Raw genomic sequence first — 24,712 nt, forward strand, 5'->3', positions numbered from 1 at the left:
ATTGACATTGACAGCATAGACTTTTTCTAAGGGTTAAATATTTTACAGAGTTCTTGTACGTTTGTTGTAGCCCTTGTGAACTTCACTGGCTGCCAGAGTATTATGGCAAACTGAGTTGAACAGAAAGTGGATGCACAAGAGAACATTACAAGGTACTTTACAAGGTGATCTTTTTTTTTTTTGTTTTACTGCATCTGACAACAAAATAGCCTCATTTTATTTGTATTATCTTTGTAATAATGCTGGTTTTTACTTTACACAATACAGCTCTTTTGCACCTGCACTACATATATGCACATGCAGGCAAACAGAAACATGAGCCCATTATGAAATTTTCTGTTCAGATCTCCACCATCCTAAAAGCAGTAGAGCTGCCGCTAGTATAAAGCTCTGACTGAAGTTAAGCAAGCTCATCACTTAACTTTGATATCAGTGCTCTGTTTAACACTGATTGTTACATTACTGAGTCTAGCTGTCAAGTTTTACTTAAGGTAAATGGGGGTATTTTTGTCTTCGTATACATCATTCTACAGCATGTTTCTGATAATTTCTTTGAGAGGTATCAAGCTAGATTCTCATAAGGTATCAACATACATAAGATAAGAAACTGGCCACATATTCTTACCAATATAAGTCTTCAAATAGTGTAGATAGATTCCTACTGCATTGAGCAGGTTTTTCCATGCAATAAACCCACAAAAACCAGACTGTATATATCATTAGAGTACTTTCTATCACCACGTAATGAGGATTTTGCCATTAATGAAAGCACTAACCTAGGTAGATGAGAAATCTGTCCAGCATTCCCAACATAAAACCTAATTTTTTATAGTGGTTATTGATAATTACACTACGTAGGTATTTCACACTACATGACAAGTGGTATCTTGAAGAGTCGTTTAGTGGTTTTTAAAGGATATGAAATACTTTACAGATTAAGTAAGCCAGTATAAATGAAGCTGAAAATACAGAACTGAGTGTAGACTATACTAGTGCCCAAACCAAGCCCCATTGGAGTTCTTAGTTTATAAAGACAGATTAAGCATACTCAATTCACCCCACACTTAGGTGAGCACACTCTTTCCCTCCCAAAATACAGTTTTCTTCATAAATTACTGAAATGTATTTTTAAGATTTATTTATTTAGGTCCAGGGTGGGGCTTTTTTGTTTTTGGGTTGGTTTTTTGTTTTTGTTTTTGTTTTTTTTTTTAAGAGATTTAAATGACTTTCAAGTAAGAGACTTACATGTGAAAGCTTGTTTGGTGACTCCTTGCCACTGCCTTCTTTCTGTAAAGCCCGGTCTTTGTAGGAGCTCAGGACTTTGGTTGATGGTGCGTGCCACTTGGATTCTGCCATAAATAATTATGTTTTAATTTCTGAATGTTAAACAGATGAGTATACTTGCACAAAGAAAAAGGGTACATGGCTTAGCATCAGGTTTCAAACCTGTACACTCTTTGGAATCAGAGATGTGTTATCTTTGCAGAATTTCCTAAGATTTAGTTTTTCAGTGATTATCAAATGATGTTCAACCTTCTTTTCTGTCATTCACGAGGCTTTCTGAAGTTCAGGAGGAGTTTGTTCCAAGTGTCAAAATATCCCATACCTTATTCTTTTAGACTGTCTGTAACCAACCCTGCTTTCACTGCTGTATTACATGCTTTTTGCAAATCAAACCTCAGAAGGTGACTGCACTTCAATAGGCACTGCACTGTAAAGAACATTTATTTTTAAGATACTGTGGTTATGTATTACCAGAATGTCTAGTTCCTTCCAAAGTTTCCTCTCGTTCTCTGCCTCCTTCACACTCCAGGGAGCCTGAACCTTGGTGATGTTCATGGAGCAAAGGGGACTGGCACCTTTTAAGGTAAGCAGAGAATTAGGCTGTTTGTTTTTTATCCCTGGAAAACTAGTCACATGTTGAACAACAACACTTTTCAAAGCAAATATTTTACAATTTGTTTAAACAATCAGCACCCCCCCACACCAAGCAAGTACAGTAACATTTCCAAAGATGGCATGGGAATATTTACATGCAATTTTTTCAACAGTGCACTGCTGTATTTAAAGTGTGAACAGCACAAAATGACACTGAACTTCAAGAAGAAATGAATTCTTGGGGCTATACATCCAAAGGTTTTTGCAACGGAGAAATATGATAGTGTATACTGCTTTATGAAGTAAGCCCCACACAAAGTAATTCTTCAGTTTTGCTTGTTTTCACACTTGGAACACATAAGCTACTACCAGATCCATTGGTTTGTATTGTACTGCAAAAGTTAGCATTATTTCACAAAGCCACACACTAAAACCAAGGTTGCTTTCAGAAATAACTGTGCTGGCAAAATGACACAGAATGCATTATCATGTGTTTACTGTCAAAAAAATTGCTATAGTTTTATTTGAATTATTAGCATCTATTTAACTACCAGAGATTTCAGTGCGTATTCTGAAATTCCTCGATGAGTCTCCAAGATATTGCATGCATATCTGCTATATCATGCTATCTGCTGTATCTTATCCACAAACAATCATGCCAAAGCAATATTAAGCTTACAGACAAGGAGTCAAGCTGATGTTTTCAATATTCACATTTTTTCTGAAAAGTAGCTTCTGAAAGCCACATGGCAAGTCTGGAATGCTTTTATGTTTTGCTATGTAGATACTGCCATAGCTCAGCATTTTATAACAGGAGTGTTTTCACCAGCTATATTTATACAACAAAGTGATAAATTTAAAGTAATTTAGAACAGATGTTTCTCATAATATTCTTACAACATGGACAGTATATGGGGATAATATTTTACACAGATTGCTAACTTCTCCAGTTTCAGAACCAAGGGTTTAATAGGGATGTAAATGAACTATCTATATACTGCAACACCCTTTTAGGGAGAAGAGACCTCTGAAAGACTGCTACTTCTCTGAGGAAAGATGCAAGAGAATGGATACCAGTGGAAAAAGCACAGTAGGAAATAAAACCCTTGAAGACCATAATTTTTTAATCAAACATCCTTCCACTGAAGTAAATGGAGGAGATATTATTATTTTATTCTAGTTCTGAGTTATCTGAGTTACTCATCAACTTATGGCCTGTTCCTGGGAAAACAAACCTCAGAACTGCTTGTTATTTACCTGAATTGGAAAATAAAAATTTGGTCCTAAAGAGTTAAAGCAGTATGACTTTAAAATGGTTATATTAAAGATCAGTAAACCCATACATCTTAAAATATACTGAGTTTGCAAACATATCTAAGAAATAAAACATCCACATACATTTTGCTTCTCAAAGAAGATGCATGAGAACTATAGCAAGATTTAAAAAAAAATAAGAAAAATCACCAATACCCATCATATCCCACTTGCTGTCTCCACTGGCTGCTCCCACTGGGTCCTGGGTCACTGGAGGAGGACTGGTTGCTTGGAGAACTTCTGTAATGTTGACCAGAGTCATTAACAGTGCACTGAGATATTCGTGAGGTTTCAGATTTTAACTGGACTGTGTTTATTTTATGAAATACGTTCACATTTACAAACAATGTAGATGTGTATGAACATGTAACTATAATTATTTTGTGGATTTAGTTTTATCTTAGTTTCATAAAACTTAAGTATTTTTAAAGTATATTATTAATTTCATCACTAATAAAACATTGCCAACTGAATATATTAAAATAGGCACAAAATCAAAATATATATTAAAAAGGCACAAAAAGAGAAAGACTAAATGCCAAATCCTATTTTCCTTACATCTAGCTTTACTTCTGAACAAGTGAAAATAATCAGGAGTCAAAGCAGCCAGATAGGGTTTCTAAGTTACAAGTGGGAAGCTACCATGATGGACCAGAAATGACTGTTAGTTGCTTTGCATGTATTCAAACTTAGTCATTTAGAAGGGGTAATACCAGTACTTGTTTATTTTGTCATTCTTTGACATAAAAGAGCAGTAAGGAAACATCTGCATGAACAGTATTATTTTGTACTTAATACTTAACCTTTTGAGCCTCATGTTACCTTCCTGTACTTCACGTCTGTATCAATCTACAATAAACATCTTCTCAGCAATATATGTATGTAGGCTGTATGTAGGACTCAATGTATGTACTCAGAGAAGAGGTGAAAAGAGGTAACCCTGGATTTATGTACAACACTTTCCCAAGGACAGGACATTCATTAACCAGCTTTACTGTTCAGATTGAAAATTTTAAAGATATTAGTAAAGATATTAGTTTGGCTAACAGCCAAATACATGCACAGTAAGTAGACAGCGTAGTGCCTAATCTTTCAGCATGTCCCTCTCTAATAAGTATTGTCAGGACTGAGCCTTTCTCAAACAAGAGAAATAGTCTATAGGCTAAAGTTGAATTCAGTTGATTTTTTTTTGCTTCTTATGCCAAAGTCCTATGAAATTCCTGCACAGCTTAAATGAACCACCATTAAAGAATGAGTAACTTATGAAACTATGTATTTCCTGCCTCCATAATGATGTTTAGGACATTGTCTTCATATCTGGGGCATTGCTTCGTACTATCTCAGTCTGAAGAATGTCTACATCCTAAGCCTCTCATTTGCTAGACAAGTGTCTAGACATTAGCCTGCTAAACAAATTGTGGCTACAAAAGGAGAACCACAGAAATCCAGTCACTGAATGCCTCTCACAGCTCCTTTAAAGAAGAGTTGCAACTGCCTACTCTCAGAAATGGATTCCAGGCTCCATGTGAAAAAATGCACTCGTCTACAATCGTGCCACAAGGACTGAAGTACATCAAGACTTCTGAAGTACACCAAGACTTCTTGGGGAAGAAGAGCAAATCTGACTGAAGCTTCACTCTTAGGCGCTTGCTATGAGTAGCTGTCACCGAATTAGGCATTTTGTAAAAACTGGAGTAGAGCTCAAGGATACCATTGTATTTCTTAGGGACTAATTAGAGGAAACTCCTGGATCAACACAAAAACGTTTGGATTGCCTTCTCAAAGCACTTAATGCTCCTCAGGAGATGTACTAGCCGCATAGGTATTCTGCTTCCAGTTCTTAATTTCACTCCAGGGAGCAGGCACCTAACTGTTACACGTCACAGTAGTTTAACTTGCTGCTTAAGTCTTTTATTATATCTAGCCCACATTCTTGTTGTTTCTTTCTCTTTTTATTTCTAAAACCGACCATTTTATCACTGACTTCACTGAGCTCATTTTCAGATCAGTTGCTATACCTTCCCTTTTTTACCAACCTACTTCTCCCTGCCTGCATCCTTCAATTTGTCTAAATTTATTGGGTCTCTGACCCTCTAAAAATCTCTTCATCATTTTCCTACTTTCAGTACACACTTTTATCCTTGCAAGACTACTTATTAAGTACTGATCAACCTTACCCTCAACCTCTTTTTTAAGCCAATCTCTCTGCCAAGCCATCAACTATGCTTTTTCCCATGTAGAAAGACCTTCACAATTAGGTACCTTTCTTTTCACATTTCAAGACCCATATGTTCATAATTTTCCTCTCTTTTCATTATTTATACTCTGTATCACATCTTCCCCAGAATAGCATTCCTGCATTACACTTGTTTTGTTTAAGCGATACAGGAATTTCTTCATGGCAAGAGATAACCTCTATCTTAGCAGTTTTTTCCACATACTCTGCTGAGCATTGTGAGAAATGCAGTTTATGTTTGTGAAGTTTTTTTGAAATGAGTATTACGTTGGAAAGCCAGCCTTATCCCAGATGTTGCTGAAAATTTCAGTAATATGACATTAGGAAAAACTTAAGTCCTATAATGGCAAATATATGCTTACAGAAACGCACTCTCCTTTTTTCAGGAGGTGAGAAGGAGGGGGGTAGAGGAGGAGGAGGAGAATACAAATGATCAAATGGTCATAACTGGGACTCTGCATTCCCCAGACCATGATATATATATGCGTATTTTCAAGCATGTACTACTATCACCTGTGTATATTTCAAATAGTGTAAAGAGACACTAATTCCTTGCTACTGAATAAAATAGTGCAACAATAGTGGTATTTTATGAATTCATCCATATTTTCTTAAAGCTATTTAAGATTACTACTTTAGATTTTCATATCAATTAGGTATTTTCAACATGGAGTATTTTTTCCTTGGAAATTAGGACTACATCACCCTACGGAAAAAGGGCATAAGCAAAAATAATTGCACACAATAATGGACAGAGAGTTCTGCTCAAGACATATGGTTTTCCTAAATAATCTAAATAATTCAAAGGTCAAATGTATTTACAAATTTTTAACTTTAAAAATAATTTTTTATCTTATGAAGAATCATCATTTAATTAGAACAGAGCTAACATTTAAGGATACCATCCCATCATCTAAGGAGGTGTTACATATTCAAATCACAAGCTCTGCTTTGTTTAATTAAAAGCCAAGCAAAGCATAAGGACTGGTAATGAGTTACAGAACCCTTTGAAACTATGCCAATAGCTTGGTAAAGAGATTAAAGAATAATTTTTTAAAGGAATAAGTTAATTTTATTTACACTCATTATTTGTTTAAATAGGCTCCCAAAAGATGGGGGACAGGACACTATTTAGATCAAAAAATAACAAGGCAGTTTCCCACTTCATTGATCTGGGTCTAAAGCGAAAGGTCAGATGTCCTCAGCAGTAGGATTCTCAGTACAGTCAACTACCATCACAAACAACTAAAGTCACTTGTTTCAAGTAGACGAACTGGGCCCAGTGAATGCTCTTCAATATTACCTCAGAATTAAAATTACTGTAAAAGCTCAACAAAATAAGGTTTAAACATAAGTATACTAAAGTTCTAGAAAGGAAAGATATCTAAAGTAAGGAACATTAGGAAAATGACAGGCATTAAACAGAGAGTATATTACCTTGCACCATCTGGCAGTTTTCTATCAAAGGAAGTGCTGCGAGGAATGGCTGTCTGAGCCTGCTGGAGAAGCTGCTGGCACTGCAGTCTGTCAGATGTTCCTAGGATTGGAGAGGCACGAGAGAGAGGCTGCCCAGCGGGAGTCGGCACCCGATGCCAAGTGGTATTCCTTCTGAAAGGGGTTTTATACTCACATGGGGTGCCTTCACTGTCAAGTTTGTATTCCACCATGGGTATACGACAGAGTTCTGAACAACCCCTGTGGGACAAATGAAAACTCCAATCAGTCTCACTGGAGGGACCAGAAAAAGAAATCTTGCATCCTACAGACAGAAGTATATGCATATTTTTCTTTCAGGTGGTCAAAGGTGTTCATATACCATTGTACAACCTTTCAAATGCTTCAAAACTACCATGCCAAATGGGCAGGAAGCATTTCAAAATAAAGGATTTGATGTCATGTGCTCAAAGGTCTTTGAACTCTCTCCTTGCTCTTCAAAAAGGAGAAAATACCACATTTTTATAAATCACTCTGCAGCTTGAATTGTATGTAATAAAAAATAGCAGAAACAAAGTATTCAGAAGTCAGAAAACAGCAAGTTCTTCTAGAACAGCTTCGTTTGTTTAGATTTCATAAATACATTTGTTGCTTTGCATCAAATTAAATGTTTCTTAGTGGGATTGAGAACTTTCCTTTGCAATCCCATTTTGTCCCCACCAAATGACAGAGCATATACATGGCAATGCAAAGGATTAAGTGACATCTGAATATTTTTCTATATATTTTCAAAGTATACTTTCTAATGTGTCTCTTCCTGAGGTTGTCTATGCCTGGAAGAGAAATGGGGAAGTGGAAGTTAAGAGACAGCTCATAATATAACTTGCAACCTCTGCTTCAAGCTTACAGTACAGTTAAATACTAACAGTATTCCCAGAGAGTATAAATTCAGGGAAAAGTAGTGACTGAGTTACCCAAACAATCAGTTTGTCTGTCGGATATCTGTGGTAGGCTCAGGCTGGACTTGAATTAAAGGTTACTGTTTCAGAAATTAGTTAATAGAAGCTTCACACCCACGTTAAGCCAGCAGTGGTCATCACTGCAGATACATTCTCACATACTGTCTTTATTATTTTTTGCTAGGTAGTGCGTCCTAAATTAGCATCTATAAAGAAAACACCTTGAATAATTCTAATGTGATGCATTACATTTAAGTAAGAAATACTGAAAATTTGCTTCTCTGTCTCAATTACAGTTCTGCTCTATCCATTGAGCTGAGTCTTGACTGAGATTTGCTTTTGTTGAAAACTCAGCATTCACTATTTTCAAATAAATTAAAATCACCTAGAGAAAGTGTAAGAGAGTGAATATAAAGTGTGTACAGTCCTCACTCTGAAAAGGTTTTGGCACAAATGATTTATTACAAATAGTTCAAATAAACTGCATAGAATCTCATACATCAAATTACTGTGCACCAAAGTTTCTGAGCAAAACCACAAAAAGAACATTTTCACTGTCGGTGTTCTGGCTAGCAAATTAGAAACAAAATAAATTATAAAAATGCTAACTATGTTATTCAAAGTTCTTGAAGAACAGATGTGTGCAACTGCAGCAGTTACACTCTAGGTACTCTGTATATGCCCAGTCTGATTAAGCCAAATGCTTCAGGCTGATGAATTTTGTGGTACTGAATAGGTAAATTGTTTATCCTGTAGCATTAACTCTCAGTCCCTGATGGCACACAAACGTACAAAAAAAGTAAAGCAAGAACTATAAACCACAGAGGATAAAGCACTGAGAGTGGAGATTAGTAGCCAATGCAAGGTAAAAAACACTGTGATGAAGACAAGCTGAAGAGGGGTCACTAGAATGCTCCAAAACACAACACAGAATTCCTGTTTTTTTTTTTTCCCCAAGATTATTCTTTGATCAGAAATAACAGTATTAAACAAACCACTAAAATCTGACCTGCATAAACTCTGCTGACAAAGCATAGCTGGATACGCTGGAAGCACCACAATAATGATTTTCTGGTTTTAGCTTCCCTACGGAGAGAACACAGCCCCAGCAGTCCCCTCCATCAGACAAGGAAATGAAAATGCCAGGGCTACTCAGACCACCACTTCAAACTACTTCAGCCCATGTATTTATTTCTAAAATTAGTTCACACTTCTGAAGAGCACAAAATCCATGTTGGGCTCCTAGAATCACCAACATGAGGCAAAGGCTGAGTTAAGCAAATTGCACAGAATTGTGCAACTATTTCTGCTGTTGAACCATACATAGAACACATTTCTCCAATGGAATACTTAACTGCATATATCCCTAGATCATTCTCTTCATACAGTTCCCTCCCTGTTCACTGCTTGTAACAAGTAAGACCAAGATGTATGAGACAAAAGCGTCTAGCAATGCAACGTTGATTAATTTCCAGAACTGGTCCATGTTATGTGAATGCATGGGGTTCTTAAAGGAAAACCTAACCTAAGATTGACTATTCAATTAAAGGCATTCATAAAGCTTTATATACAAACCAAACAGAATAAAGGATGACAGATGATATAGCAAGGTTTATATTTGTTTAGTGCACTTCATAATTTTTCATGTGGCCATGCAGACATAGTCTGTCATTACTTGACTAGGAAGTTGAACAATTATGTAGGCTCCAAATTCAATCATCCTGCAGATTTCCTGGTATCGTTTCACTCCCTTTTTCATTCCGATAGACCTTATGTATTAGAAACAAACCACTCCCTCCCCAACTTTTAGTATTAAGATACTGATTTCATAGTTTGTCTTGGTAATTGAGAAAACTATAGTGTGTAATTGTCATTGTAACCCCTATTAGATACCTTCAAATACTGTGGGGTGCTGTAAAAATAGGCATGGGTTTTGAAGGCAAAATGGATGGTTACTACTATTTAGACTCAGCTTGCTAACTGAATAACTAAAGCATGATATAAAAATAGCAAACAACAATCCTTCCCACAAAGAATAAGAACTTAAAATTTTGTAAAATGTTATGCCTGTTTGCATTATGAAAATGCATTCCTCTGAGAAATGAAAAAAAAATATTCAGGACACTGTTCCTGTAAAAAAAGGCTTAAAACCAACCCTGTTTCAAATCACTATAAAAATCTAACAATGTCACTTTAAATTCAAAACAGAGCCTTGACATGACTGTTGCAACTGGCCCCCAAAAAATTCACAGTTAAAATGGACATACTTTATATAGCTTCCTTTGGGACATTTAAAGCGATCAGTTCAATGTTTACATGAAAATTTATGCTTCATTACTTCACAAACAGTGTCTAAAGAACAAATACTGCAGTATATTGAGATATGTACAGTTATAATTGTAGCTACCTCCTGTATCAGAAACAAAGAATCAACCACTTCATGCCTGCAATCCAATATGGATCCCTACCCCCTGCCATGGATCAAACTGCAAGTTATCTTGCATTAAAAAGTCACAAAATTAAATGCAATTTACTAGTAAGTATTTAACTTGACCATTAACTACCTTCTAATTACAATACTGTTACTTATTCCACTAGATGAAGAATACACATTGGCGCTGGTATTGAATGATAGCTTTTAATTCACTTTTTAATTTTGATTTTTTTTTAATTCACTTTAAAAGAATATGTAAAGACAAATCTATATTTTATGGTGTGAAAAAGATATTTAAATTTATGTTAAATAAGTATAGGATATCAAACATCTTTCCCAATTACATCTAGTATTACGTTTTGAAAAACAGACTCATGCTATTTGCCAAGCAAGTGACTGAGCCTTAACCACTCATTAGAAATGATAGCACTTCCTGTCCTTCGCTATAGTTTAGTATTAATTTAATCAAACCTTCAACATAAAGCACAGACTAATCACTCTGATTCAAGAGCCGTATTATCCTATTAAAACTTTGGTTCATAAAACCTACTCTGCAATTACACACAGCATGACTTTATGATACAGCAGGTCATGACTGCATATTAAATTTAAGAGTCCCCTATAAAAGTCTGCAGTATTCAAATGTTACCGCAAGGAGCATTATGCATGTTCTGAGCCAACTATCAAGCAGACCATTAAACTTTCCAAGCTATGTTAACCAAACCTTTCAATATTAACCAAATATTCCATTAAAAGGCTCTGTGAACAGCCTACCTTAGGCAAGGATGCTAGTTATAACGCTAGCAGTTTGCCACCTCAATTACTACACAAAAGCCACCTTCTCTGTTATATCCTACTACTATCCGCTGCTGGGTATGACTTTTGTATTTGGTCCTAACTATCTACAGATTACGTGCATTTTGTTAGGGTAATAATGAAACTAAAATAACTGGTTACAATTAAACTTTAGTTCAATGCATCACAGCTCTGAACCTCTAAGGGGGACTCAGGGATAAAAGAGTAATCATTGGTGTACACCAGCTGAGTTACACTGAAAAATAATCTCTTACTATCAACATTTCTATTTAAAACACTTATTCTTGCTCAATAAGGAGTCTTTATCTAACAGTAAAATAAGGAATTGCATTTTTTAAAACTCAAACTTTGCATTTGAAAGTAATCACTTATATTACAGTGCTTAATTGTTTTTACCCTACAGCAGTTCCCACAAAGTGTCACAGGGAGACTGAGGACTCATAATGCAATCTATTACATCCACGTAATAAAACATAGATTAGTAATCACATAATTGTAGGGAACTTAAAAGTATTTAGTAGCTTAGTTTTGCTTAGACTCACTGAGTAGTTAAGTAAGACATACATATATTTTCCCTTCCTTGACACTCTGATGTGTTTCTTGAAGGTAATCCACTCACTCCACTGACTCCCTATATTAACTTCAGTCGAAGACATTAGATAAAATTCAAATGGTCTAAGACAACTTTGCTAAAGAAGTCAAGACAAAAATTCCAAGTTCTAGGAAATCTATTGACAGTAGTCATACTGCATCAAAGGAGACGCCATTTGAAAAACGGTAAATCAGTTTTACTTTACAATAATTTAATAGCACAACAGATCTATGCAGTTGCTTATGGCAACCTCAGATAAGGCTGTTGCCCACTGTCACTCCAGGTTAAGGTAAGTAAGTGAGAACTCCAACAGTCCCTTCATAGAGCTGACGAGTTGAAGCTGACAATCCTGTTATGAAGATACACTCATTGTCCTTCTGGTCTTCGTTGTTATCCAGTTTTAAACAGAACCTTTGTACTGCTGAGCTGACAATTTAGAGGCCTCCTAAGAGCTTCTACACCTGCACTGTTGTACAAAAAAGACTACAGAAATACAGACAGGATGCTGGATGAAAGGAGCTAGTCAGGAAATAACAGAGGAGAAAAACCCCAAACCAATGAAGGTGCTCGGCTTACTTGTATGATCAGTATGGCAAAAGCAGAGCAAGTCCCATTTCCAAATCCCAGAGAAGAGAACAGCTACATTAAAAGACAACAGTTGTGAGGAATATAGGCTTGAGAAGCTATTGGCAAGAAAGAAGAATTACTGGGAAAAAGATAAATAAGAAAGATTTCTGTGACATTAAGGAGCCTTCAAAATTCACCATTAAATTTTAAGAACTGTAAAACCAATGACAGGGATGTAAAAGTTAAATCATTCTCCAACTTCAGAAATGGAAATGAGGAGTAACAGAGAGGACAACTGAAGCAGGGGGAACAAAACCAAATGGAGATCTAAGTCTTTCAGCTCTGAAAGTTCTGACTTTGGAATGAACCCTGATTTTGAAGTTTTATTTAAGACACCGGAGAGAGAATTAAGAATAAGACCACACATGAGGAAATACAGGAAAACAGAAACGTTTCCTCTCAAAGACACCCAAGTAAAATGTTTCTCAGAGAGAGAGGTTGTGCAGTGTCTACCCCTGGAGTTTTTAATCCCTGACTGGGTAAAGCCCTGAATAACCTGGTTTGGCCTCATATCTGAATCAATTTTGAGCAAGAGGTTGAACTAGATAATCCCCTTTCCAACCTGAATATGATACCATGAACCCCAAAAGTTCTCAGTGAGGTGAAGATCAAATCACTTGCAATTTCTGCAGAGATGTTGCACATTCCAAGCCCAACATAATCAAAATGGATCCAAAAAAGGTTTTATATAATAGTAGGTATATATACCCCAAGGTATTTACAATGAAAAACTGCTGACCCAGAACTGAGCAGGCAATATGCTAAGCTTCAAAATGGCCAAAACATGTGCTTCTCTTGATTTTTTTTCAATCATGTTAAATAATTGTCTCCATAGAGACAACTGGAGCTTTGCCTGGCATTTTTGTTACTTTCTGCTTGACTGTGACAACTATACACATAATAAAATTTAGCAATTATAACTAACTCTTGCAATCAGTTCATTCATAATTAAATGTATGAAAAACTCAAAAGACTTCTTACTTGGATGAGCTATGCAATAAGCATCAGAGAATTATTTTCAACTTTGTACCTTTTTAGCTTATAGTTCTGTTAGACTATTTCTGGATGGAGACCCTATGTCACATATATTGCCTAGGTTTTCCTTTGTTTCAGTGCAAATCAAAATAGAAAAAGATGCTCATGCAAGAAAATTTCAGCTTTCCAAGGATCATAGTAACACTGCATAGTAACATGTAGTAACACTACAGTAACACTGCACTTATGAAAGCCTGACTCTCTTAAATACAATGAATTTAAGGAAGACATTAAAATGCAAACTATATCTACTAGCAAAGGCCAAGTTTATACATCCTTTTCTTTGAATACTATATTGGGAAGAAGCTCAAAAGAATTTATAAAAAGAGAGAGAAGCCTTTTTTTTTTTTTAACAACAAAAATGTCTTTTCCTCAGAAGAAAACCATGATGTTTTGGTTATTTCATGAAAAGGCAAAGCACACAGTTCATAACATATTAAAGATGGGAAAGAGGGCAGCCCATACATTATGCCTAAGAACTGCTGTTTGCTGGTGCTGCCACCCTTTCAAGGGCAGGAGGATTGGCAAAGACTTCATGGTGAGAGGGGGAGCCAAAGAGTCTTACTGTGACACCGACCTTCTGTTAAGACTTGCACTTATAACAGCCTAATTTGAAATCTGCTTCTAACCAGAGTTCTGACAGAGTTCAGTTTTACCAAGGATCACCATCAGGTTAAATCATACTGCATGTCTCCTTCCCTGAAGTAATGATGTTATAAGTAGCACAGTAATTATGACAGTAAAGAAAGATAAGCATTTTGTACCATTTAATTTTTTGTTGGATATAGAAAATTACCTTTTCCAAGTTACCTTTTCCAATTAATATAATTGTATTTTCTTAATGCTATTTCTTTTGATTATTGTATGTACCCCTCAGGGATTGGTGTTGGGACCGGTCTTGTTCAACATCTTTGTTGGTGACATGGACAGTGGGATTGAGTGCGCTCTCAGCAAGTTTGCCGATGACACTAAGCTGTGTGGTTCGGTTGATACGCTGCAGGGAAGGAATGCCATCCAGAGGGACCTTGACATGCTTGTGAGGTGGGCTGATGCCAACCTCATGAAGTTTAACCATGACAAGTGCAAGGTCCTACACCTGGGTCGGAGCAATCCCAGGCACAGCTACAGGTTGGGCAGAGAAGAGATTCAGAGCAGCCCTGCAGAGAAGGACTTGGGGGTGTTGGTTGATGAGAAAATGAACATGAGCCGGCTTCAGTGTGTGCACAGAAACCAACCATGTCCAGGGCTGCATCAAAAGGAGCGTGACCAGCAGGTCAAAGGAGGAGATCCTGCCCCTGTACTCTGCTCTCGAGACCTCACCTGGAGTATTGTGTGTAGTTCTGGTGTCCTCAACATAAAAAGTACATGGAACTGTTGGAATGAGTCCAGAGGAGGGCCAAGAGGATGATCAAGGGACTGGAGCACCTCCCGTATGAAGACAGGCTGAGAAAGTTGGGTCTGTTCAGCCTGGAGAAGAGAAGGCTGTGTGGAGACCTCACAGCAGCCTTCCAGTATCTGAAGGGAGGCTATAGGGTGCTGGGGAGAGACTGTTCATTAGGGACTGTAGTGACAGGACAAGGGGTAATGGGTTAAAACTTAAACAGGGGAAGTTTAGACTGGATATAAGGAAGAAATTCTTTACTGTAAGGGTGCTGAGGCACTGGAATGGGTTGCCCAGGGAGGCTGTGAATGCCCCATCCCTGGCGGTGTTCAAGGCCAGGTTGGACAGAGCCTTGGGTGGCATGGTTTAGTGTGAGGTGTCCTTGCCCATGGCAAGGGGAGTTGGAACTTGATGATCTTAAGGTCCTTTCCAACCCTAACTTTTCTATGATTCTATATCTAAAAACCATAATAATCTAGAATTTTCATACATTTGTAGCCTTCTTAGTTACTAGCAGGGGGGGTAATTAAAACCTTTGGCACATCCAAATTCTACTTAACAACCAAAAGTTCAGTTTCAGGTTTTTCTGCTTTAACCCGCCTCGAGTGTTGCTCACCTGGCAGCATCCTGCCAGCAGTTTGAGACCTGACTTCTTTCTAGCTCAGACAGCTTAATTAAAAAAATGAATAAAATTAATAATCTGAAGGGCCCTATGAACTATCCCACTAGCTTGTGGCAAACACTCTGGGGAGAAGATTTGAACTCCTCCACAAAATAAACCCTTCCTACAAAAAAATTTCTAAGCACTCTCTACTCTGCTGGTTATCTGTAACTTTAAAAACGCCCTACAAACACACCTGTCTTACAAGATCACAATCATTTAAGAGGAACAAGCATCATGATTGGAAAACACAGAAAGTCATTATCCCCATTTTCTTTGTAAGAGAGTTTGCAAAGTTTAAGAGAATAAAACAACTTCAAAAGACATGCAGTAGTACTTGGTAACAGCCCACAGGCAGTTTCAGTCATAGCCGCTAAAATATTTCTATTTTCAAAATTGCCTACGACAGCAGTAAAGAAGTATGTTACTTGCTCAGACCAACAGGTAGAAATTACCACTGCGATAGATCTTGAGCTTCTTGTCTCTCACCCATCCCTGGAAATTTTGCCTAAAGTTTTGTGTGCTTGATTAACTTTCTAAGGAACTGTTTCTTAAAAAGTTTAGTTTTATATATAATGGTAGTTGAACTACAACAGAAATACAAGTTTCAATGTAATAAGATTGTAGCAAAATCTGCTGTTTAAAATAGATTTAGAAGTACCTGAATTCCTCGACTGGATTTGACTAAGGATATAGTGCCCTTAAGCATTACTTTGACACCAGCAGTGGCAAATGAGAATGAATACTATTACTCTCCTGTTAAAATGTGTATAATTCTAGCTGCTGCACTGCGGTATTAAGTAATACAATAAACAGAACAAATCAACAGTTCTGAAGGGAAAGATATAGCATAGAAACAAATACGACACAAGGATACTGATTTGGATCTGAATACAATGACCACCATGTGTTTTCTAATACTGCTTTGTAATTTGAATAATTTATGTTTTAAATAGCAATTTCTTCTTTCTATCTAAATATCAGTCTGGTGCCATGCAAATAATTATGATTTCTCAATTTGTGCATGATTATTTAATTGCTGGAGCAAACTGAAAACAGCAGGAGCTTTGTCTCCGGTTCATTAATTTTAGAGGATAGTAAATGAAAGGCCTTATTCCATGATTGCTTTTGCATATACTGCTATCAAGACTATAGGTAGAAGGATCTACATTAAGTAATGGAATGCATTTCTTGAGAAAAAATTCCCCAGTAATTTCCTAATCACTCTAACACTCCTTTGTAATAATAAATTCAAGTAATTTATTTTCATGCTGAAATAAATTAATACAAGACAGTTCACACACACACAGAAAAAGTCATTGGTTCATTGCTAATATTCTCAGTGTATGCATGTTTATAACTTTTGGTTTTCTTTTAAAATATAAAAGGCTGATGGACTAAGGATGATTTGTGGCTGAGCTGACAGAGTAAAAAATAAAGTGAAGAACTTGATTAAAGATCTCCACTTCAGCAGATATTTTTCCAAGGGACTGGGGCTACTTTGGAAACACCCCTGCACACTTGAAACTCATTTTCATTTGAAGAGTATAATTCCCAAGACATTCCATGGCACTCATGTCCAATACATGTAAACTCACTTCTGAACCTGAGCCCAGCAAGGAACCGGTGCTAATAAGCAACCTAAAAAGAAAGCCCCTGTTGCTTTGTGTTCCTAAAATCTAGCAGACAGAGCTAAGCAGAAGTCTTTCAAGCAGTGGAAATCTGCTGAACATCTCAGTACATGAAAGATGGGCATTAAGAAAATGATACATGGGGATTTTTCAAGAAGTGGTAAATACTCCATTCTTGGCAATGTTCAAGGCCAGGTTGGACAGGACCCTGGGCAACATGGTCTAGTGTGAGGTGTCCCTGCCCATGGCCAGGGTGAGATGGAACTAGATGATCTTTCCAACCAATGAACTAGAAGTCATTTCCAACCCTAATCATTCTATGATTCTATGAATGTTTTAGGTTTGTTGTTTTTTTCCCTTTTTTTTTCCCTAAAATCATATTCTTGTAAACGTATGTCAATTTTTGATGCAACTGATTCTTGTCAAAACAAAGATGAATGTATTTTCATATCTATTCACTGTGGAAAAAACACTTTGTGTCTGAACTGGATGGGGCAAACCTTCAAGCTTCAAGGTTTCAACATCCAAACCTACTGCTCTACAAATGCCAGACAGACTGAAGTATCGTTTCTTCAAAGAAAATCTCTAAAACCAACTGTGAATAGAAGCAATAATTACTGGAGCATACATGCAAAGCTTTCTCCTGCTTTTGAACCATCTTTCCTCTATACATGTTCAGTGTGTAGATCAAGCATTGACACACCCCCACCTTTGAAAGGAATATCTATATATTTTGAGTGTTATTTGATAACTATTAGAGCTACTTGACAGTAAAAAAGTTCTCTCCTGATGAGCTGGCACACCTATTTTAACTGTTTCTCACAGATATGTGTTGGAAATCACCCGGAGAATTCAGTGTATCCTATATAGCCATGCACAGATTCTTCAAGGACAGTGGCATTTCCTATCAAATGAAGGTGAAATGGATTATAGTTCTCCAGATACTTCTGTTCTACATCCAAAACTACTGCCTGCAATTTCCTGGGTAAACCTGACGCTACAGTATACAAGAGAGATGTGAATACACTTGAGTAAGTCCAGCAAAGGGCTACAAAGATGATTAAGGGATCAGAGCATCTGAAACACCAGGAGAGGCTGAGAGAGCTGGAATTATTCAGCCTGGGAAAGAAAAGGCTCAGGAGGGATCTTATCAATGTGCATAAATACCCAATAGGGTGATGGGGAGAAAAAATGACAGGGTAAGACTTTTCAGAGTTGTATTCAGTGAAGGCACAGGAGGTAATGTGTGCACATCGAAATACATGAAATTCCACTTAAGTGTAAGCACAAACATTTGTTACTGTAAGGATGACTGAACACTGAAACCAAAGTTGTGGAGTCTCCATCCTTAGATACATTCAAAACCCAGTGAAGATGTCCTTGAGAAATCTGCTATACCTGACCTTCCTTTTAGCAATGGGGTTGGAACTCAACAATTTCCAGAGGTCCCTTTCAGTCTCAACTATTTTCTGTTTCTACGATTCTGCAAGATAAGCCACTGTAGATGGCTAAGACAAACAACTGAGTAGGAGACAGGGAGATGGATTTGCACAAGTTTTAGCTAGTAAATAGCTGTGATAGATTTATCTCCTTTCTCCAAGCCTCTAGCAATTTATGCCTTTCTGCCTTCTCATTCCCCCATTCATTAATAAATTATACAATGTCATCGGTTGTGTTTGTCAACTGAAACTCTAAGACTTGTCACATGATATCCATATTGCTTTCTGTCTGCTTTGTTTAGATTACAAACATTAAGAAAAGGCAATCTCAAAACTCTCTGGATATCAGATCACTTTTAGGCTGGGCAATCAAAATCACTAATACATTTTGTGAACACAAAGAGGGAAATGAGGAGCTTCCCGTTTCAGTGTGAAGTTGGTATTTGTGAGAAAAAGGCATTAATGAAGATTTCTGTTTTATGCTAGAGATGAGACTGAAAACTTACATATGAATGCTTTGGTGTTTTTCATATTTTAGAAGAGAAATAGCCTAAAAAAAACCCCAAACATTTTCCTTAATAATTACTCACATAGATTTAAAAATGAAAAACAAAAACAAAAACAAAACAAACAAGAGCAGCTTTTGCAGATTTTTCCCAGTTTGGTGGCACTCAGAACTCTTCCTACACATAGTCTGAGTGCCATGTATCATGCTGATTCAGGATTTCAACATTTTACTTCCAAAAATGCATCAAAGAAGATACAAACAATTCATACAGTACGTATTTTTTCCATCAGGGCCTATAAAATACACATTTTTACCTTCAGTACAATAGGATCTGCTCATTAGGCTCATATTCTGTAAACAGCTTGGAAATGTATACCAAACAAGTCAGTGAAAATTCATACCCAGAAGCAGATGGTGAGAATAGCAAAGCTAAGCAAAGTGAGGCTTAATTGCAAATTCTATCCAACTAAGCAAACCGGTGGTATTCTACATTCACAGGCATGTTCTTCAGAAAAGAACCCAACACATCAACGCACAGGTTGAGGCAGGGGAGAGCACTTCTGTGTCATTCATCAGGCCAATGACTACTTGGAGAATTGCCACCAATTAAACAGTATTCGTGTACAGTTGGCAGCAAGTTCATACTGCTGCATGCTACGTAAAATTTTATGGCTTGTTTTCTTGCCAAAAGCAACACATCTAATGTTTTTTCTGTTAAACTAAAAATCAACAAGAGATTTAAAGTTGGCTATCTACAAGAAGACAGGTAATTTGATTACTCTGGTACAGTTCTCATTTAGAATAAGACAAATTAACAGTGCCTAGAGAAGATGTATGAGAAATAAAGCCACATTAATAGAAAGTTTTAATTTTTCCCTACTTCTTCCTTACCTCATAATATTAAAAAATGAGAGAAGAGCAAAAATCTTTGTCACCAAAAAAGGAACACCAACAAAAGGAAATTGCATTTCAACCCTGAAAACATGTGGTACATTCACTATAATAATCTTTATTACAGTCTTTTCCTGAGCATGTGAGCATTTATTTCATATTGAACAAGATTTCTTTAATTGATGATTTCACTGTTTTAATTCATTATTTAATATGACTAAATTAGATACCTGCAGAAAGTGAGGAAGACTCTAGAACTTGGTACCATATCTGTCCAGAACCCAGTATTTCACTACTTTTGTTAAAATCTAAACATGTTAACATAAGAAAGAATATACCACATCTTTTTTCAATAGTCAGGAGTCAGAGAAATGTCAAAGACAGACAAGGTACAATTTTCAGAGAAGGATTTTCAATTCTCAAATTTAGTATTAAAATATAAAGTTGTCCTGTGGAAGAAGTCACATCAGCTTTCATAACAGCTCAGTCATGATGCACTAAAGTTTACTTCTTACTCTTTCAGAGGCATATAAACATAAATTTTCCATTAAATTTCTTATAGGATCCATTTTATCTTCTATTGAAAGCCAAGAGTGGTTTTGGGAAAAAGACTGTTTTAGAAGCCTCAATAATATTATCACTAAAAATGAGAGATAATACCCACTTCCTGAGGGCCTCTAATAAAAGAGCCATCATTTAAGCAATACCAGAGAAAAAAAAAACCCCAAACAGATACAAATGTCATATTGAGAACTGTTGCTCATTACCTTCTAGGTGCTCCATCCTCGTGCGGTTGAATAATCACCACTTTTACTGTCACCGATGTACGTAAAAGGTCAATCATTTGTTCATGAGTCAAAGTTGCCACAGCCACTTTACAGATCTCAACCAGGCGGCTCCCTTGCCGTAGGCCTGCCTTCCATGCAAAACCAAAGGGCTCCACGTCTGCCACTATCCCTTCAAAGTTCACATGGAATCCAAGTTGGCCCAACCCATTCCTCCGAAGGGTCATTTCTGTGGTTTCACATCCTCTGGTCACTATCTAAAGAAGTATCAGATTGTTACAATAGTGTTAGGACACTCACCTCTTTGGGGACACAAACAGATCTGTTTTCAAACATAATAAAGGTGTGAATTGCAAAGACAGAGGTATCCTTAATATACTATACTGATTATTTAAACATTTGTGGTTGAATTAAGGTTTCTATATAAAACAAAATGAAAAAAGCATTTCACAATGCTAAAATTCTTACATCCCCAGAGCAAGCAGCTGGCCCTTGTCAAGTTCTTTCCCCCTTGCCCAACATTCACACAATACCATTTCCATCTCATTGAAAACTAAACAGCTGCTTTAGTTTCAAAACACAAAACAAGCAAAATACTGTCCTGTTAGTTACTTCATTCTAGTTGGCGACTGACTATAAGAATGCAGGCATTTTTAGTTCAGTATTGAGACAGTTTTAAACTTGAGATATAACATGAGCCAAATTAAGTGAAATGCTTTAGCTTTTGCAGCTTTTCTTCCTCAAGAACATAGCAATGAAAATAATTTTGATTTATTTTGCCTTGTAGTCAGATTCATACCTCCCACCATCTCCAGATGCAGTTATCACTAAAATGGGGTAAGAGCTTCTATGTCACTGGGAAATTTTGAAACAAAGAAATTACTTTCTCCATATTCAATGAAAAGTAGATCTGTCATATGGAATAGCCAACACCCTTCAAATTCAGGCTTTGCTAGGCAGGCTTATTTCTACATACTACATAACAAGTCCTCAATAGTTTTGCCGAGTAAAACATAATCATGCAATAGCACATATCCTGGAATACTGCACCAGACTAAGGCTAAATTCTAGTCCAAGTTTAAAAGGTAAGCTTGAGAGTTACCCTAGCATTCCCTTCTGGCAGTGTCACCAAATCAGTATGGATTTTAGCTGTGTACAATTTAGAATAAAATCTTAACCACTGTGAAATATTATTAAAAATCGTTGCTCATAATGCATATCATTCAAAGATATCACAATGCTCTGTAACACTACAGGGCAAATATTGGACCTTTAAAGATACACACGTTACTCAACTTAGGCATCTGATTTAAAGTGCCTGTTAGGAGGCTGCTGTCCTGTAGAGTCCATTGTGTAAGACAGGTCTTTTTGCAAAAGTTGTTTTATAGCTTGAGCTTAATCTAGGAGGGTATTTTGGAAAAGCCATTCTCCCCTGTCATTGTTTACTTGAGCCAGAGTCTGGGCAGCCTACCTCCCTTGTTCATTGTGTGTGACCCTAATTCAAGACTACATGGAGAGGGAATGGGATGGTGCAGCTAGTGAGATGTTGGTGCTGTGACTGGGTTGAAGCTGTCACAAACCCCTTCTTTCACTACCCTAGTCAGAGGCAGTTGATGAGTTGCAGTTTCATGGGAGGTTTAAACTGACCTAAGACCTTATCACCACTACTTTGTCCCTTGTATCTCATTAGCACTTGTGCAGCTGTGCAGACAGATCAGAGGTAAAATACAGCTGAAAAATAGGCTGCTTTTTAAAACAGTGCTCAAAAAGAGTGTCAGGAAGGAGAATGGATGGGACTGCCTCCTTCACTGGCAACTATTCTGAAAGTACATCTCCACCACTGACAAAGGGACTTAAGAAACAGCAACATTAAGCTGTAAGTTACTTTCATAGTTTCCTTTTTATGCTTTCTGTTTAGACACATCTTTTGTCCAAGTCTGTTACAGTCAGAGATGAGTGGCCTAACTTGTACTTCCTACCCAATCCAGTGGCTTACTGGAGAAACTTTGGAGCACTTGTGTTAACTTACACCTGCAACTTGGTCAGTGACTTAAGGTCACAGTTTTGGGCACCTTAGTTTTAAAGCACTATTGCCTTTATAAAATATTTCTATACGTATATCTGTCACTCAGCAGAAAAAAATCATAACTTTCACATACAAGAAAAAGATGCCACAAACCCATGAGGAAATGTAAGTTTGGTGATCTGAGGGAGCTGGCCTATGCTCATGCTTTTAACCTGTGATAAACTCAAGGCAATGAAATACAGTTAGCCCTCATTCATTAGCGGGTAATCTTCCATGAGCTGTGAAACACTGGAGAAAGACCTTGCAAGAACTTGATATTCTGACAGTCACTGACTGGCAAATTTAGGCTGCTTAAACTGCAGCACTTTGACTTCATAAGTCAAAAAACCTTCCAGTTATTTCTGAAGATGTAGGCTTCAAAGTTAAAATGTTAATGTTATTCTTGAGATGTCCAAGAAACAAACTGGAAATTTGACTTACAAAATCATGTTCTGAGTCTTCCCATTAAAAAAAAAAAAAAAAGAAAAAAAAAAGGCAGCTATTTCCTTTGTTGTTATTCACATCTGAGGTTTTGGTATCTTTTAGAGACTTAATTTTAAACATCTTTCTTTTGTATTTATAACTGTACATACAGTATTAGAGTGATATGGCATGCTGACAGCACTAAGCTTTAGCTCTTATTTTCTGTAGCCCTGAGGTTCACCTTCAGTCATGACTAATTCTTAAGCAAGGCTTTAATAATTTATGAACCAGATATGTGAAAAATGACGTTTTCACCTCTTCACTGGTTTCCCTGCACTTCTGTGGCAAGTTTCTAAAACATATACAAAACTTAGTCACACAGTAAAGAAGAACATGCTATGACAATAAGGAGCCCAAATGACAGATGGAATTTTATCCTTATGAAACTACACAATATTCTTGGTGGGGAACAGGGGGACAGACACCTTTTTATCATTATGTCACAATACAGCAGAATGAATGCACAAACCAAAGTATATGGATTTCCCCAACTCAAAGCATTCAACATTTCTTCTTCAAGCTAGCTAAATAGTCATAGGTTAAGAGAGAAGATGATAAACATTCCTGCCAAAGATTCATGTATTCTCAATATAAAAGATTCCAGGAGATCAAGTCTTCCACAAGTTTATCCTCTAAAATGTGACACTCCATGTTACATAGTAATGTCACATAAAACATAGTGCTGCTCCACTTCTAAATAGGTCATTCTGCTTATTTGGTTGCTGTTTCACTGAACGTGTGGCTATGCATGAACTAAGAGCCAGCTTCTCTGAATTCACTTAATACAGATGAAATTGAAAGACAAAAATCCTCTAAATCCTATGAAGAAGGTGATTTTTTTTTTTTTAGTATACAGGCTTCTAAGGAAATTTTGTCTATTCAGATTCTTGTCTAGAGATCCATTCAGGGATTTTGTTTAATCTTATATCACTCTGCTATTCTCTGATACCCTAAAGATCAGAACCACTGCTTTTTCTGTCCTCAAGAACAGCCCACCAAGTTAATCTACAGTTTGCTTTTGCTGCCCTTTCTACTTTATATCACTAGATATTCTCCCCCACAAATAGATCTGATTCTAGACTGACAAATACCAGCCCTTTTTTCAGTCCTGAACTGATTTTTTTTTCATCCAAACCAAAAGCACAGACTCTGCTTTTCACATCTTTGCTTTATCTGAATATTCAGATAGGTTTCCTACTCATCTGTGTGATTTAAATGCAGACAATAAAATATAGTTATTTCTTTGACAATCTTGTTTAGTCACTGGTTTTAAGAAATGATTTTACTAGTGACTGAAAAGGGTTAATCATCTGGTCACTGAAGTTTGACATTACATCACAGTTTGAGCTTTCATCTTCAGCATCTGCTGGTTGTTGACTTTAGCTGTGTTTTGGGTCACTTAAAAGGTTTTAAAAGTATGAGGATGAAGTGAGGAATCAGAGTTTTAAATCCTTTTTAGTGCTTGTAATGGTCACTTCTGAGCTTCTATATCAAAATGTAGAGCATGATATTGAACAATGCTAAATGCAACTGCAGGAACTAG

General features: G+C 36.8%; 1 protein-coding gene across 5 annotated transcripts in view; it reads right to left on the minus strand.

Moving 5' to 3' along the window:
• Positions 1-24,712, minus strand: part of SIPA1L2 (signal induced proliferation associated 1 like 2) — a 146,796-nt gene that overhangs the window by 29,724 nt on the left and 92,360 nt on the right. For all 5 annotated transcript variants that reach the window (XM_061378816.1, XM_061378819.1, XM_061378817.1 and 2 more), the window contains exons 10-14: positions 20,604-20,878; positions 6,866-7,123; positions 3,349-3,432; positions 1,756-1,859; positions 1,246-1,349 (exon numbers count right to left, since the gene is read on the minus strand). In XM_061378816.1, coding sequence (XP_061234800.1) covers positions 1,246-1,349; positions 1,756-1,859; positions 3,349-3,432; positions 6,866-7,123; positions 20,604-20,878 — 825 coding nt within the window. The remainder of the gene's footprint in view (positions 1-1,245; positions 1,350-1,755; positions 1,860-3,348; positions 3,433-6,865; positions 7,124-20,603; positions 20,879-24,712) is intronic.

The sequence above is a fragment of the Neopsephotus bourkii genome, unplaced genomic scaffold (assembly GCF_033783945.1).
Source record: "Neopsephotus bourkii isolate Nb327-2 ecotype Australia unplaced genomic scaffold, CSIRO-AGI_Nbou_v1 NB_1767, whole genome shotgun sequence".
Lineage (NCBI taxonomy): Eukaryota > Metazoa > Chordata > Aves > Psittaciformes > Psittacidae > Neopsephotus > Neopsephotus bourkii.